This window comes from Periplaneta americana, chromosome 14 (genome assembly GCF_040183065.1).
Source record: "Periplaneta americana isolate PAMFEO1 chromosome 14, P.americana_PAMFEO1_priV1, whole genome shotgun sequence".
NCBI lineage: Eukaryota > Metazoa > Arthropoda > Insecta > Blattodea > Blattidae > Periplaneta > Periplaneta americana.
In genome coordinates this window covers 78,434,344-78,451,328 of record NC_091130.1, presented here as the reverse complement: position 1 = coordinate 78,451,328, position 16,985 = coordinate 78,434,344, and the positions used below count along the sequence as shown (strand labels likewise).

Sequence of the window (16,985 nt, the reverse complement as noted above, 5' to 3'; positions counted from 1 at the left end):
TTTATTGAAAACGTAGAGTTGAAATTGTATAGAAAAAGAGTGGGTGTACATGAAATTAACTGTGAAAGAAGGAAGTTTGGTGAGTACCATCAACAACCTTCAGTCTCTACATATGCCTGTACCCAAAAAGAAACAATTTTTGGAGATTGCAAATGATTGTTTCTCCCTTCCCCAATTGCTTGGGGTGTATAGATGGCATCATCAATAGAACGGCAAAATATATAGTATATGCAGACGATATTGTTATCTTATCACGCAATGTAAATACAATGGATGAAATACTCAAACAAATAGAAGCTGAAGCAATCAAAGCCGGTTTGGAAATTAACAATGATAAAAATAAATACATGTATAATATGAATAATGACAATACTAATAAGATTAATTTAAATAATACTAATTTTGATAGAGTTTCCTGTTTTAAGTATCTGGGGTCCATGGTGAAAGTCAATAATGATGTTATGACGGATATAAATGAGAAGATTGCAGCTGAGGTCTTTGGGCATTGAATAAAACTATGAAGTCCAGGTGTATCTCAAGAAAAGCCAAAATAAGAATATATAGAACTATTATCAAACCAATAGTAGTATATGGAAGTGAAACCTGGACTCTACCAGAAAGGGCAACAAAGATCTTAAATGCCTGGGAAAGGAAAGTATTAGGAAAAATCTTTGGGTCTACTTATGAACAAGGGTTTTGGCGAATCAGAACAAATACCGAGTTATATGAATTATATAAAGATATTATCATTGTTGTTGATATAAAACTCAGAAGGTTAAGGTGGCTGGGACACATAGCCAGGATGGAGAACAATCGCACGCCCAAAGCTCTACTAAATGCATTGCCAGTAGGAAGAAGGAAAGTCGGATGACCTAAATTGAGATGGCTGGATGATGTTCAGGCTGACCTAACAAAAGTTGGAATTAGAAGATAGAGAACACGAGCATTAGACAGAAGTGATTGGTCGGATGTTCTGAGGGAGGCTAAGGCTAAACTACAAGGGTCGTAATGCCAATGATGATGATGATGATGGTGGTGGTATAGATGTGAGGATAAAGTGTCCAAAAATCAGGTTCAATGTTCTACAACTACAAAAAGTTTTTCTCTATGGTCTTGAAAGGGATAGCAGATGGTAATTACCGGTTTGTAATTATTTATATTGGTGGTTGTGGTAAGCAAAATGACAGAATACATTTGAAGCATCTGATATGTTCAAATTAATAATAAAAAAGAGCTTGATGTTCCTAGTCCGTCATTTATACTTGGTACCAATGTAAAAGCTCCGCAAGTGTTTCTTGGTGATGATGCTTACTCATTTCTATCTAATCCCATCAAACCTTATTCAGGAAAAAATCTTTGCTTGGATGAGGAAATGTACAACAAAAGGTTATCACGTATAATAAAATGAATTGAATGTGCTTTTGGGATTCTTTTAGTAAACTAGATTTGCATAATATATACGTCACTGTAGGCACGTTAACAGAAAACCACAATTCCAAGTCACACAGCGTTGTGTGCAATCGATGTGGGTCTCTGTTGTTTTGTCAACCCACGCGAGTTGTATAGATATGAAGGGAGAAATTGAGACGGTGTCAGGTGGAGTTCCTGGGTAGCTCAGTTGGTAGAGCGCTGATACGTTCAACCAGTGATCCTGGGATCGATACCCGGCCCCGGAACAATTCTTCCCTTGAAATTATTCTTGTCAGAGATATGTTTAAGACATACTTTGCCAATAACTTCCTTTACTTCATAGGCTAAATCTGTTCATAAAATAATTTGTTATAATGTAACTGTCATCAAATAATATGTTTAGTTATAAGAAATTGCTTAATTGCAATAAAAAACAATAATTAATTACAATAAAAACAACTATCAAAATTTAATTTCAAAAGATATTTCCTTCCAACATTTGTCAATGTAAACCGTGTTAGCATGTACTTTCAGTCATTTATCCCAAATGGTTCTTCTTTGCGATATATTATATATTAATTCATTAACATCCACCATTTTCAATGACAATAAAGCACCGAACAAGTGTACGTAGTGCTATCCACCAGCCGTCCAGTGCTGGAAATAAATGTTTCATTCATTCTTGTTTGCCGGTCGGCACTTGCAACAAGCGCTTGCACGTCCAGACAGGCTCTGTCTGTGAATGGACACAGTTACAATAAAGTGGACTTTTACTCGCACTGGCAAGCGCTGGAAACCAGCTGTGTACATGAACACACCCTTATATTTGTGTTTTAACAAGAGAAAGTGAGTACTGGTATCACCAAGAAACAGAAAACTTCTGAGCAGTAAGAAAAGCACTTCTTTTACTGATATAAAAAGAAAACATAGCCTATTTGTTTGTTTTGCTTATTGTTCTAATCAAAAAATGCTAATGAAAAGAAAATTTGAATCTCATCACACAAATGCCCATAAAGTAACTGTAGTTTCCCACAGTAACATAAATATGTACCATAACACTTTACTATTTTCTTAAGCAATAACCTCATTTTCTTTGATATAGCTCTTCAACGATATGAAAATTTTCGAAGTGGGAAGTTACAATTTAATGTGTCTATGGTCTACTTCTAGGATTTTTCTCTTCTTTTGTAGTAATAATGTTTTCATATAATTTTTCCATACTGTATACTTTCACAAATAAATAAAGCTGAAATCAATATGTAGCTTTAACACAAATTGCTTTCCAATTAATGTAAGTGGTACTGCTACAATACAATAATTTGGACAGTTATTTTTGTTAGTTTTCACTACTGTGTATTACTGCAACTGAACAAATACCCAAGTTGATGCTGTTATATTTAGCAACAAATTTACGAATTAAGCTCGCACATCACAGACATTTAATGTTTTTGTTTGTAGTCATACCCAATATATTAACAAATTGCCAAGTGTAATATAGCATAATTTCTAAAGATTTATTATATAAAAATGTTGTCTATTAAGTTACACTGAAATTTTCTTATAGTGGTATTAGTTAAAGAGAACATTTTTAACACACAAAATATAGGTAACTTAGCACAAATTAGGAAATAATTTCATTAAATTGGAAATTTCGTTACTTTCAAACCTATTGTAACAATATTTCATTGTACAAGTAAATGCATCTAGATGCTTACCAAATTTTATTAGCTCCTGTGTGAAGGTATTCCACCCAGGGCAAACCATGTGGGTCTCTATACCAGCAGCAGGTGGTAAAGAGCATCCCAACGTGCAGAGTAGGTACAGTGACACCTATAACATAATTAACACACTTCATTTTAATGGAGTGCTACATGTGCAGCAACTGCCAACTGACAGAATTACCAAAATTACAAATTTACAGTAACTAAGCAGATATAGAAGTATGAGATGTCTCAAGAACAGGTAGTGAGGAGAGTTTCTGTCAACCCACGAACAGATTGTGGTTGCTAAATCCTATACTGAAAGCATGAACTACTTTTACGATCATGACACATACCCACAGCTGGTGCATAGTTCCAAATTACTTATTTACAAATGGCTTTTAAGGATTAATCCATTCTCTACCATCATATCCCACTTCCCTAAAATCCATTTTAATATTATTCTCCCACCTACGTCTCGGCCTTCCCAAAGGTCTCTTTCCCTCTGGTCTCCCAACTAACACTCTATATGCATTTCTAGGTTCGCCCATACGTGCTACATCCCCTGCCCATCTCAAATTCTGGATTTAATGTTCCTAATTATATCAGGTGAAGAATACAATGCGTGTAGTTCTGCGTTGTGTAATTTTCTCCATTCTCCTGTAACTTCTTCCCTTTTGACCCCAAATATTTTCCTAAGAACCTTATTCTCAAACACCCTTAATATCTGTTCCTCTCTCAAAGTAAGAGTCCAAGTTTCACAACCATACAGAACAACTGGTAATATAACTGTTTTATAAATTCTAACTTTCAGATTTTTTGACTGCAGACTAGATGACAAAAGCTTCTCAACCGAATAATAATAGGCATTACTCATATTTATCCTGCATTTAATTCCCTCCCAAGTGTCATTTATATTTGTTATTGTTACTCCAAGATATTTGAATTTTTCCACCTCTTCGAAGGATAAATCTCCAATTTTTATGTTTCCATTTCGTACAATATTCTGGTCACAAGACATAATCATATACTTTGTATTTTCGGGATTTACTTCCAAACCTATCACTTTACTTGCTTCAAGTAAAATTTCCTTGTTTTCCCTAATCGTTTGTGGATTTTCTCCTAACATATTCACATCATCTGCATAGACAAGAAGCTGATGTAACCCATTCAATTCCAAACCCTGTCTGTTACCCTGTAGCTTCCTAATGGCATATTCTAGAGCAAAGTTAAAAAGTAAAGGTGATAGTGCATCTCCTTGCTTTAGCCCACAGTGAATTGGAAAAGCATCAGATAGAAACTGGCCTATACGGACTTTGCTGTAAGTTCCATTGAGACACATTTTAATTAATCGAACTAGTTTCTTGGGAATACCAGATTCAATAAGAATATTATATAAAACTTCTTACTTAACCGAGTCATGTGCCTTTTTTAAATGTATGAATAACTGATATCTCCATCAATTAAAAATATTGTCATTTTTCGGTTTTTATGCTTGAGAAAGGCCACAACTCACCCATTATTGGTCCAATTGATCTCAATATGGAGCCACTGTTGTTTGTGAGCACCTTCAGATTCCATGGGTGACGTGCAAATGGGCTATTCTTCGAGCAGGGGAAGCCATAACCCCAACCACTAGAATCGATGGAGCCTGAGTGGACGCATACGTGACTTTGGCGTAATGTCACATGACGCCAAAACTCCTGCTCCACCTCAGCAGCTGGGGGCTCTGCCTGACGGAACCACATGCTCATGGTATTTCGAGCAATGCGGTAGAATGCATTCAGAGGCATGTTGCGACCCTGTGAAAGGGAAAAAAATGTGTTTAACTCAGGACAGTAAAGTGTCATTATAACTAATGCCAGTATAACGAAATATTCAGTTTTATGAAATTATTTTGTCCCCTGCCTAAAAAATTTCGTAAAAAAACAGTATAACAAAATAAAGTTTCGCTCCCTTGCAAAAAAAAAATTCTTTTTAAAGAAAAAAACTTTAAATATAGGATATAATTAATTCGTTGTTAAGTAGGTACATATTTTATATCATCATCAAACAGTCTAGGCCTAGCGGCCTATTCCGGTCTCACTGTCTATTCAGTATCCTAATTGGGTGACCTTGGCTCCATTTTCCTCTTGGATGGTATTTCAAAATTAAGCTGGGTAATCTCTCCTTAGACATTCTTTCGATGTGTAGTCTCCATTTATTCCTGTAATGGTGGATTTTGTCAAGGACTTCAAGTTCAGATAATATATTACAACATATACAGTATTATAATTATATTGCAATTGCATAGTGAACACTTTGTCATTAAATTTCTAGCTAAAGTAGTATGTCTACTTTGATGCAGATGTCTCACAATTTTGTGTTCGTTTTTTCATGCAGTTGTTCCCTTCTTCTCCCCATTTCGTTTCCTTATACCAATCACAGATCACTAATCTTGCAACATGGCGCCTCCAAACACAACTCACTTATCTCACAACATGGCAACTCTTGTCCTACAAAGTGCTTCATAAAACTTGAATTCTGTACCTTTCCTATGCTTTTCCTTAAATTTTTTCTCCACAAATGCAAGTGCAGATCTACTGCAAAATATGCGGAATTTATGGCGTAAGTAAAGGTAAATGAACAAGCATACTTTTTCTTTAGAACAATGACGTATTTTCAATGTAATGAAATAATTTCAGAGCTTCCTAGGATTTCATTACACTGGTATTTTACTGTAGATATGAAACAGCACTGTTATTCAAGTCGTTCATACTAAAAATCGTTTCAAATGACAAGATTCAAGATAAAATTCAATTCTTCACAAAAGATGCTCTTGAAAGGAAAAGGGACATCCAATTTTTTTCAATGCAACAGGGTAAACTACGCGAGGAAAATAATTATAAAAAATATGCTATAAAATCTCGGGAAGCGGAAATTACGTGAGTAAATATGGTACAGTATATACAAAATTATTTCTACTTTTCGTTATGAATTGTGCCAGAGTCCCAATAGCCCCGAGACCAGGATAAATGTAATCTCTCTACCCTGAGTGAAGAATGCCTCAATGTTACATGATTAGCATCCTTGTAAGTCGTAAATACATCTGTTACGCGTAAATGAACCAAAACTTAGCAGTCTGGAGACATTGTAAGCAGACCATTTAATTTCTCTCTTCACAAGAAACAAGTCACAATGGATTTCAAATTCATAGCACTTAGTAATTTTATGGTTTTGATTTTACTAAAAATTATTGCTGTATATTTTAAGCGCACATTCTTGTATAAATTGACTCACAATATGAACAAAATCCGTCCACTAGTTTACAAGAAATCATTGTATATGAACGCACAAGTAGACAGCATGTCCAAAACCACTTTTGGGATCAGGGATGCAGAAAACATGTATTTCCACAAATATATGTAAGTCAATTTTGTAATAAAACAAATTTAAACTCCAAATAAAAACACAATGACCTTCATAACAATGTTTAAGGAACTAGAAAACGGCTCTGTACAATACCTTAACAATGCATTCTTCACTCTCGTCCGAGCCATCTCCTTCACAGTCCTCTTCAGTTGTGTCACTGCCTCCGGGACTGACAGATGATGCTACTCGCTTCTCTCGCTCAGTCCATTCCATCTCCACTTCATCAAACAATTTCTGTCTTTCATCTGCAATAATCAAGTGTAGAATCAAATACATAAGAAAATGTTAATGATAGCTGGCAGAGTACATAATAAGTTGAAGTTATTTTGAATGTAATAAAGTTGTGATCTCTCTCTTCTCCTCTTCATTATTTATCTTGACGATCTTTCAAAATACTATGCAGAAAATAGTTATTTTGGGACCAATATTCGAAACTAAACACATTATTAAGCACAGATGACCAGACGATCATGATTAAATTTGAGGATGATTTACAAAGAGCAGTGTACAACTCACAGAGCAAACATGAACATTAAAATTTTATATGAAATTGTCTTCAAAATAAAAATTATGGTACACAACAAGAAGAAAAAGTGATAATCTACATTGATAATACCACAGTCTAGTATATACAGTCACGAAGCTTGAGTTGTGAGGGTACTAGGAACAATAGACTGTACCGGTACTATTTCACATTGTCTGTGAGGAGGCGATAGTAGTGACCCTAGACCCTAGTGGTTAGCAACTATCTATGGATGCATATTCATGCATATTCCCTACGTATTGAGCTTCGTGACTGTATTATATTAGACTGTGATAATACCTCATTTTAAATATTTGTTAAACCAGAATAAAAGGAATATGTTCCATTAAGAAGTTCTAACTTACAGTAGTAAAGTATGGTCCTTACGAAAAGCAGATAAGTATTGACTAACAGTAACTGAAATGAAGTTTATGCAAAGAACTGACTGTGACAGAAGCTGACCATAAAAGTAATGTGATGCATTGTTTCTACGTATCTGCATCCTGTCTTAGATGTAGAGACATCCAACATTAAAATAAACTCTAAAACTTAATTTTAATTAAATATTCAGAGAATACACTATAAGATATGTTTATTTCAAATTAAATTGAAAAGATTAAGAAATATTTCTATACTCCCATTTCAATTTAATATTCTACAGAACGTAAACAATAATGATACTTATTTAATGTTATAAAAACAACATTTTAAAACATTAAAAATTCTATAGGAAAAAATAAAAACACGATATGCTTATTTTACATAAAACAAATAAAAAAATGTAACTCTTCGATTTAATTTTAATTACATATTCGGTGAACACAGGCAATAAGAAATGCTAATTTTACGTTATATAAATCTATTTAATGATTAAAAAAAAAAAAAAAACTCCAAGCATTTTCTTCAGTCAATTAGAAATAGTTCCCTCTCACTTTAATTTTTAAAGTAGTACTCAGTAAACTTACATACAATAAATCAAATTTCCAGAGCCATCTTTAAAAGCAATTCTGTATGTTATGTTTACATTTCTCGTTGTCTCACCCATCCCTCACACAAGCAAGCTGTTCAAGGTAGCTTAGCCTACATATATCTGCCTTTCACCAATAATCTTTACGGTATTAAAGATTTTATTAATTTGTCCTACAGAATAATCTCTGTAATATTAATTGACAATTAATATTTGAGGAGAAAAATTCGCTCCGGCGCTGGGGATCGAACCAAGGTCCTTGGTTCTACATACCAAGTACTCTGACCACTGAGCTACGCCGAATTCAATCGACAGCACCGGATCGAACCCTCCTCCTTCAATGTTTTCCTTTTGGCTTGACTCCAAGCTACGCATATATGTTTACGTTTTATGTCCAAATCAACGTTTTATGTCCAAATCAACTGCTACAGTGCTATCAGAGTGCATTACAGTGGAGAACAAAATTTCTGTAGACAATACAATGGAGTTGTTGTCAGTGTTACTAGGGATAATCTTGAATAATTTCGAGGGAAAAATTGTTCCGGAGCCGGGTATCGAACCCGGGACCTTTGGTTTAACGTACCAACGCTCTACCACTGAGCTACCCGGGAACTCTAACCGACACCGATCCAATTTTTCCCTCTATATCCACAGACCTCAAAGTGGGCTGACAACCGCCAAGCAACCAACTTCGAGTGCACACTTAACTCTGTGTGACTTAAATTGTGGTTTTCTGTTAACGAAGAGTGACGTGTATTATGCAAATCAAGATTTCAGGTATAACTCCCTGTAAAGTTGATTTGAATAATTTCGAGGGAAAAATTGTTCCAGAGCCGGGTATCGAACCCGGGACCTTTGGTTTAACGTACCAACGCTCTACCACTGAGCTACCCGAGAACTCTAACCGACACCAATCCAATTTTTCCCTCTATATCCACAGACCTCAAAGTGGGCTGACAACCGTCAAGCAACCAACTTCGAGTGCACACTTAACTCCGTGTGACTTAAATTGTGGTTTTCTGTTAACGAACAGTGACGTGTATTATGCAAATCAAGATTTCAGGTATAACTCCCTGTAAAGTTGATTTGAATAATTTCGAGGGAAAAATTGTTCCGGAGCCGGGTATCGAACCCGGGACCTTTGGTTTAACGTACCAATGCTCTACCGCTGAGCTACCCGGGAACTCTAACCGACACCGATCCAATTTTTCCCTCTATATCCACAGACCTCAAAGTGGGCTGACAACCGTCAAGCAACCAACTTCGAGTGCACACTTAACTCCGTGTGACTTAAATTGTGGTTTTCTGTTAACGAACAGTGACGTGTATTATGCAAATCAAGATTTCAGGTATAACTCCCTGTAAAGTTGATTTGAATAATTTCGAGGGAAAAATTGTTCCAGAGCCGGGTATCGAACCCGGGACCTTCGGTTTACACGTACCAACGCTCTACCACTGACGGTTGTCAGCCCACTTTGAGGTCTGTGGATATAGAGGGAAAAATTGGATCGGTGTCGGTTAGAGTTCCCGGGTAGCTCAGTGGTAGAGCGTTGGTACATTAAACCAAAGGTCCCAGGTTCGATACCCGGCTCCGGAACAATTTTTTCCTTCGAAATTATTCAAATCAACTTTACAGGGAGTTATACCTGAAATCTTGATTTGCATAGGGATAATCTTGACAATCTGACTTTGCCAAGTCTGTACTAAAGACAATTTGAAAGCCACGTGCTAATGCGGACTGTGGACATTTTTTTTAACATACAACAATGTTGTTGTAACATATGGATTTTTATTTGGAACTTAATCCATTATAAGTTGCATCTCATTCCATAATAAACATTAAAATATGGTACAATAAACACAAAATTAAACAGTAATAGGATACAGGTCATCAAATTGAAATATAAAGCATAACGATTCAGGAAAAAAATCAATTCATTTTGCTCTCCGCAGCCCAGTAAGGGCTGGTAGATTTCCTTGGTTTTCCTGGGCTGGATCATGAGTCCATTACTGATCCAAACTGCTAACAGATGGTGCACTCTTGTGTCTCATATATTTTTATTTTAGCAAGATGTGCAACTATGCAGTTGTGTCCCGTAGCTAGTCTAAAGGCTGTCACTGCTTCCTCTCTTGGTTTATTTTTATTTTTTTTCCATAGGTCTGTTATTTTCTCCCTCTTCTTCTCTTTCACAAATTGAGAGGATTCTTGTTTCCATGTTTTGAGAGTTTCTCTTATGATGAATTTTCTGACTAAGTTGATCATCAGGAGTTCAGTTCCTAGCAGACCTTAGTGCTTTTTTAGCTAACTCATCTGTATTCTAGTTGCCTTCAGTCCCAACATGGGCAGAAATCCATTGGAATACAATAATTTTTCTAGTTATTGTAAATTATGTTTAATATCCTTAATTCTAGTAGGGTGGGATTTACTGTTTGAAGATATACTTGAATGGCAGCCTTCGAGTCTACAAGAATAACAGCTTTTCGAATCTATGTGCTCTGTAAATTAAATTTTGTAGAGCTATACAAATGGCTTCTACTTCTTCATCGAAGTTTTTAGGGTATCTACCCACAGAAGTGTAGTGTGAGAATAGTCTGCAAAATATTCCAGCGTCTACACCCTTGTCTTCCATTTTAGATTCATCAGTGAATACTCGTAATGATTGATCTTCCAGATATTTTTCATTCAGCATGCTAAGACAATAGCATTTTAACATTGTTAGATTTGAGTCAGTCTTTTTAAGATAGTCTGGAATAGTTAGATTGGCATTGATTGGAATAAAATCTAGTGGATTTAAAGGTTTAGCGATAGTTTCTATTTCATTTTGAACATTTAGTGTTTTCAAAATATTTCTGATTTTAGTTACTGGTGTTATTTGAGTTTTCAATTGTTCATTAGAGCATACTGGGAATATCAAGTTTGTTCTTTGTGAAGCTTCCATCTTGACCAAGTTCGCTGCAGCTTGTTTGTTTAATTTTTTTTTTTTGATTGGAAGATTATTGTAATAGAGTTGTAATGCCACAACCCGGGCTGTTTTAACTGCTCCCGAAATTAGTCTTAGTGCATTTGACTGTGTTCTTTCTAGTTGATCTAGGCGTGTTTTATTCGCTGTAACTATCACTTTGCTTCCATACTTAATAATAGGTTTTACACATGTGATATATGTAATGTTAAGTGTATTTTGTGTTCTTGTTGTTGTAGTTTGCTAATGCTGAATTTCTGACAATGAAATCATTAATTCTCTCGCTTGCCAGTATTTTTCACTCAAGGACGCCAAGTTCATAGTGGCTGGGCAGTGTTGAAGATGATTTTGATCCACTTCCTCTTGAAAATCACATAAGGAGCAGAGTGGGAAGGAGATTCCAATCCTGTGGAGATGGTTGGCCAAGCAGTCATGGGCCGTAAACAGTCTAAAAATTGCAACAGCATTCTTTCTTGGGTATCCAGGGACATTGGGTTGAGACAGATTCCCACCTTTTATTTTTGGAAATTTGGAGATGATGATTTGTTATAATTTTTTGGTATTGTGAAGTAATTATTATTTTTGTTGTATAACAGCATAATTGTGTGATAATTATAAGTGTATTTTGTGTGCACTTCCATTTAGTGGCTGCAAGACTCTTCATTAAATTTATTCATTTATTTGCTTTTTTCAGATGTTTCCCTTACTTGTTCTTCCCAATTCAATTTATTATCAAGTATTACACCTAGATGTTTGGTTTTATTGCTCTTTTCTCTCATATTATAATCCAATTTGAGGTTAAAATTGGTATCTTTATGTTTGAGAGTGAAAAACTGATATACAGTTTTTAATTTTTTACCTACAATCACATTGTTCTCTGACACACATGAGATAAGCTTTTCCAAAGCTTCATTCATTGTTTGCTCAAGTTTATCTTTCTGTTGTTTACTCCTATTGCTTGCTGAAGTCCACATGACGTCATCAGCAAACATGATGATCTTTATATCCTGAACTTTTCCCAAATCTTCTGGAAAATCATTACTATAAATATTAAATGGCACCTTGTGATAATCCTATTTTAGATTGTTTATAATTTAATTCTGTATCTTCCCAATGGGTTTTTATCCATCACTGAGTCAGGAATCATTTGAACAAACTTAGCATGTGCTCTTTCACTCCATATTACTAGTGTTTATTTATTAATTTTGCTCTCCATACTGTATCATATGCCCCTTTTAAATCTATAAAAACTGCTAAGATACTCTTCTGGTTATTAAAACTTTGTTTCACATCTTGGACAAATTTTATTGCATTTGATGTAGACATGTTTATTTGAAATCCAGCCTGTTCCTCAACTAGACATTTTGTTTCTCTAAATACCAATTTAGGCATATTTGGCGAGTATTGAAGTTAGTGTTATTGGGCAACATGATTCCATTTCATTGTCATTTTTCCCAGGTTTTAGTATTGGTATAACAATACTTCTTGTCCAGTTCGATTGGAGGGACAAATCATTACACCAAAATTTATTATATATTTTAAGAAGGATGCTGAGTCCAATGAGGTCAAGATTTTTCACAAATTCCGAAAAGATTTTATCATATCCCAGCTTTTTCTCATTTCGAGTATTCCTAATTGCTTCCTTCAAATCTTCCTCTATGAATGTTTCCGCAAATAGTTCTTCTGGGTGGGTGTTTACTAGCAAGGATTCTTCTCTCTCTATTTTTAAGATTTTTCCTTTTTTTCCATATGACAATGTTTCGACCAACAAACATCACCATCTGCATCAGGAAAATGTTGGTCTGTTATCCGAGATATATTCTGAAGGCCAGAACATTCACTTCATCTTTTTATGCTACTGCAGAAGTGTCTTAGTGTTAAATATTTTTTGAACGAGTTGTAATATTAACCCAGATGTTCCTGAATTATTTTTTTTGTTTAAAATTTCGAAAGATAGTGTGTATATTGTTCATAGTGAACCTTAGTAATGGACAAGTATCTTTTTTAAGTAATAACCTTCCTAGGTTTTGCAGAAAAGTGCGTCCTTCTGGAAGGACGTCAGGATAATATGACTACAATTTCATAAGAAATGTGAAGAACGATTTTTCGTAATAGACAAGCGAATTTCAGCTGTGCGTACCAGAAGATTATACTCGTGGTCCTTCAAAAACATAAGAAATACTAAAAATAACATTTAAGGGCCTAATCATGTTAAAATTATAGATACCATTGCGCACAATTACATTTATTGGTATTTATTTAGGAATGATAATATGTTGGAATACCACAAAACAATTGAGAACATGCAGACATAAATAAATATCGCAAAGTATGGCATGAATTATCTGTGGATATCCAGTCACTCATGCTTATCACTAATCCAGTGACTATGTTTTTTTACTAATCCAGTAATAATGTTCTTTCACCAATCATTTCACTTGATGTGAAAAGACACAAAACAGCTGACATGGAGGGGCAGATCACACTTGAGGCACATTGTGGTTGCTCTTTTCTGGAATATCCTGCATTTCAGTTGCTTCTTATGCATATGAATGTCAACATGCAGATCATAAACGTAGTGGTCCCGTCCATCATACCAGGATTCAATTTTCGATACCTTGGAAGGCCTACCTTTGCTGGTGAGAATCCGTTTGTTTGATTCCAGAATAGCTGTAGCAACTCGTCTCTGAAAAGATAGATGATCTATATTCTCTTCATTACACCTGTACAAAAACCAGGCGTTCTGTTCAGCGACATCTATGAGATGAGCAATGATTGGGAAGTACCATTTCTTCCCTCTGATGGACGTACGATAGAGAGACATGTTCTGATCCCCGCGATCAATGCCTACCATATGATTATTGTATGACTCAAAAAGACGAGGTTGAGGCACAGCTATCCTTAGTTTCTTCTCTCTTGAAAAGCGCCCAACTTGTCTCAGAGGAAAAATTTCTCTAGGTCATCGTTATCACCAGACATCGGATTCTAGGGCAAATGCCTATTTTGTTTCTTTAGGACAAAAGTAAAAATAATTATTAATATTTGTGTTTCATGGAAATTGAAAGGTATTCAAAGAGTTTTATAGTGCCCTAAAATGCCCTAAAACGGTTATTAGAGCCTAATTTGTTAATATTCGCCTAAAAATGCCTAACTCACTGTAAAGTTTCGCATTTTACTCTTACTTTTTATAATTTATACATGCATTCACTGCGAAATTTAAGGCATTTAAAAAGTGGAAAGTTTGCTTCACACCGGCCATGAAACCATTGATAAAGGAAACAAAATGTTTTGAATCTCACGACGCTCGCAATAGATTTCACCGAATTTAACATGTTTGAGGCATAAATGCCGACAAAGAACCAACCTTAGTTTTGAAGCAGGCAACAATCACAACATGTGCTGCTACCGATTCAGAGATATACTATACTATAAAAATGACTGTTTTCGGTCTGAAACCGATTAGCTGTACTGCCCTTCAGAGTGTCATAAAATTACAATTTTTGGAGAAAGAGTGTTTTTGAAATATTTATGAAAAGTCGTAAAACTGCGAATTAGTAGGGTAAACCGTTACAAAATATTTAAAAAAATGGCCCTCCTAGTGTTAACACTACCAGGAAATGCAACAATAAGTGGAACTTTGTATTTTTGTCCAATTGAATCTCAATAACAACGGTTCATTTGAATGCTCGTTAACAGTTGCTCTTTCCCTCACCTTATTTGTGTTGAGAAGTTTTGAGCGGTAGGACGTTTTCCTGTGAAGTTTAACGCGATAATGCCGAAAAATATAAGTGCAAAATCTACATTGATCCGGCAATGGCTAACAGAATATTCAGAATTCACTTATGATGGAAAAATAATATTCTGCAAGATTTGTGGCAAACAGGTATGTAACAATAGTTGAAATATATAAATTCTATTAATTTTAATGAGTAGGCCTATAATATTTATACATTGACTGAGCTATCCTGAGGTATAATTCTTTTTAAGACCGATAGTTAAAGTATTTGCAGGTCATTAAAATTTTGATTGTTCGAACCCACAAACTTTGTGATAGAAATACGGCAATACAATAATTAGGATTTTATTTTAATTCAGTTTACTTTACATTTTTAGATTTCGCAAGAAAAGAAGTGCCACCTAAAGCAGCATGTGCAAGGAGCGGCTCATAAGGCTAAAGCTCAGCAGAAAAATCAACTGCAACAAACTTTACTAACACAGCCTACTTCATCCAATCTCAGCAGCAATTTCTATGCTGATTTAACCAGAGCGTTTGTTGCTGCTAACATTCCCTGGAATGCAATTGAAAATCCGGTTTTAAGACAGTTTTTACAAAAATACTGCAAACAAAATATCCCATCTGAGTCGACCCTAAGAAAAAATTACTTAGACAGAATATACAATGAAACTTTAGCTTCCATTCGGGAGGATATAGGTGATTCTTACATATGGGTCTCTGTGGATGAAACCTCAGATCCTATGAATAGGTATATAGCAAATATGGTAGTAGGAAAACTTAGTCCTGATGGACCTTCGATTCCACACCTCGTATGTGTTAAGGAACGTTCGAAAGTGAATAGCCAAGCCATTGTTTATTTTGTAAATAAAGGCCTACAGTCTTTATACTCAGGTAATACTCTGTTGTTTTGTACTGATGCTGCCTCATACATGGTTGCTGCAGCTCCACTTCTTAAAACATTTTATCCTAACCTCACGCATGTAACCTGTCTAGCACATGGCCTTCACAGGGTTTCTGAAACAATCCGGAATGAATTTCCTCTTGTCAATTCGTTTATTTCTAACACAAAAAAATGTTTTTGTAAAGCCCCATCCAGGATTTCAATATTCAGAGAGAACTTTCCAGATATCCCACTCCCACCTCAGCCGGTTGTTACACGATGGGGAACCTGGATTCAGTCAGTGGTGTATAATTCTAAGTATTTTAAAGAAGTGGTCACAGTTATTGATAAATTACCTGAAACTGATAGTGCAGCGTGTGTGAAAGCAGTGAAAGATTGTCTGAATGACTCACGAGTGAAAAACGATATTGCCTACACAACATCAAACTTTTCTTTCATACCTGCAAGCATTGAACAATTAGAACGTGAAAAACAATCTCTTTGTAGCCAAATAGCAATAGTAAAGGAAGCTCAAGTGAACATACATTCTGCTTTGGGTGAAACTGGGAAAAAGTTAAAAATAAGTGGGACAACGTATTAAATAAGAATGTAGGAGTTTCATTGTTGGAAAAAGTATCAAGAGTGATATCGGGGAAAGTGTAAATTTTCCAGTAAGTATTGATGTTTCTATTGTACCTAATTTAAAATTTGCGCCTCTCACATCAGTTTCGGTTGAAAGAAGTTTTTCTGCTTTCAAAATGATTCTCAGTGACAAGAGGCAAAGGTTAACTGTGGAGAATTTAGAAAAAATTCTAGTGGTGTACTGTGCAGATAATTATAATAAAGTCTGAGCATGGAACTGAATTACAATAACTTAAAATGAGTAATCTTGATATCAATAATCATTATTTCATTAGTTTCAATATATTAAATTTGTGCAGCTCTGTTTATAAATATAATATAGTATTCTTTTTTAATGTTTAAACATACTTTTTTGTGCGTATTTTAGTGTATAACTAAAAATTTCAGTGAAAGAAATAAGTATTGATACCTTGATGTGCCTAAAATGCCTATTTTCATTAAAATAGAGCCTAATTTTACAAATTTTGAGTTTATTTTAGGCGCCTAAAACTGCAATTTTTAGTGCCTAAAAATCCGATGTCTAGTTATCACACACATGCCAGTTCATCATGATGAAGTCGAATCTGTCTCTCGATATTGCATTTGACACACGTTCATTGTGACTGTCTTGTTCCCCTTGCCAGTACATTCTTCTTCTGGGAACTACTACATAACCACTAAGCAGGACTACAGCTAGAAACACCATCATTTCATTTTCAGAGCAGTCTCCTACTCTGTTCTTCTTTGCCGCGTACTGATTGGTATAAGTGACCATCA

General features: G+C 35.2%; 1 protein-coding gene and 1 non-coding gene across 2 annotated transcripts in view; one reads left to right on the top strand and one right to left on the bottom strand.

Annotated features, from left to right (window-relative positions):
• Jarid2 (Jumonji, AT rich interactive domain 2) overlaps nucleotides 1-16,985 on the bottom strand; it is a gene marked incomplete in the record, with an annotated part of 573,379 nt that overhangs the window by 29,299 nt on the left and 527,095 nt on the right. The window contains 3 exon segments of the mRNA XM_069845635.1: nucleotides 3,126-3,240; nucleotides 4,627-4,912; nucleotides 6,615-6,766. Coding sequence (XP_069701736.1) covers nucleotides 3,126-3,240; nucleotides 4,627-4,912; nucleotides 6,615-6,766 — 553 coding nt within the window.
• TRNAN-AUU (transfer RNA asparagine (anticodon AUU)) lies at nucleotides 9,537-9,608 on the top strand. The gene has a single exon. It is a non-coding gene; the product is annotated as a tRNA-Asn (tRNA).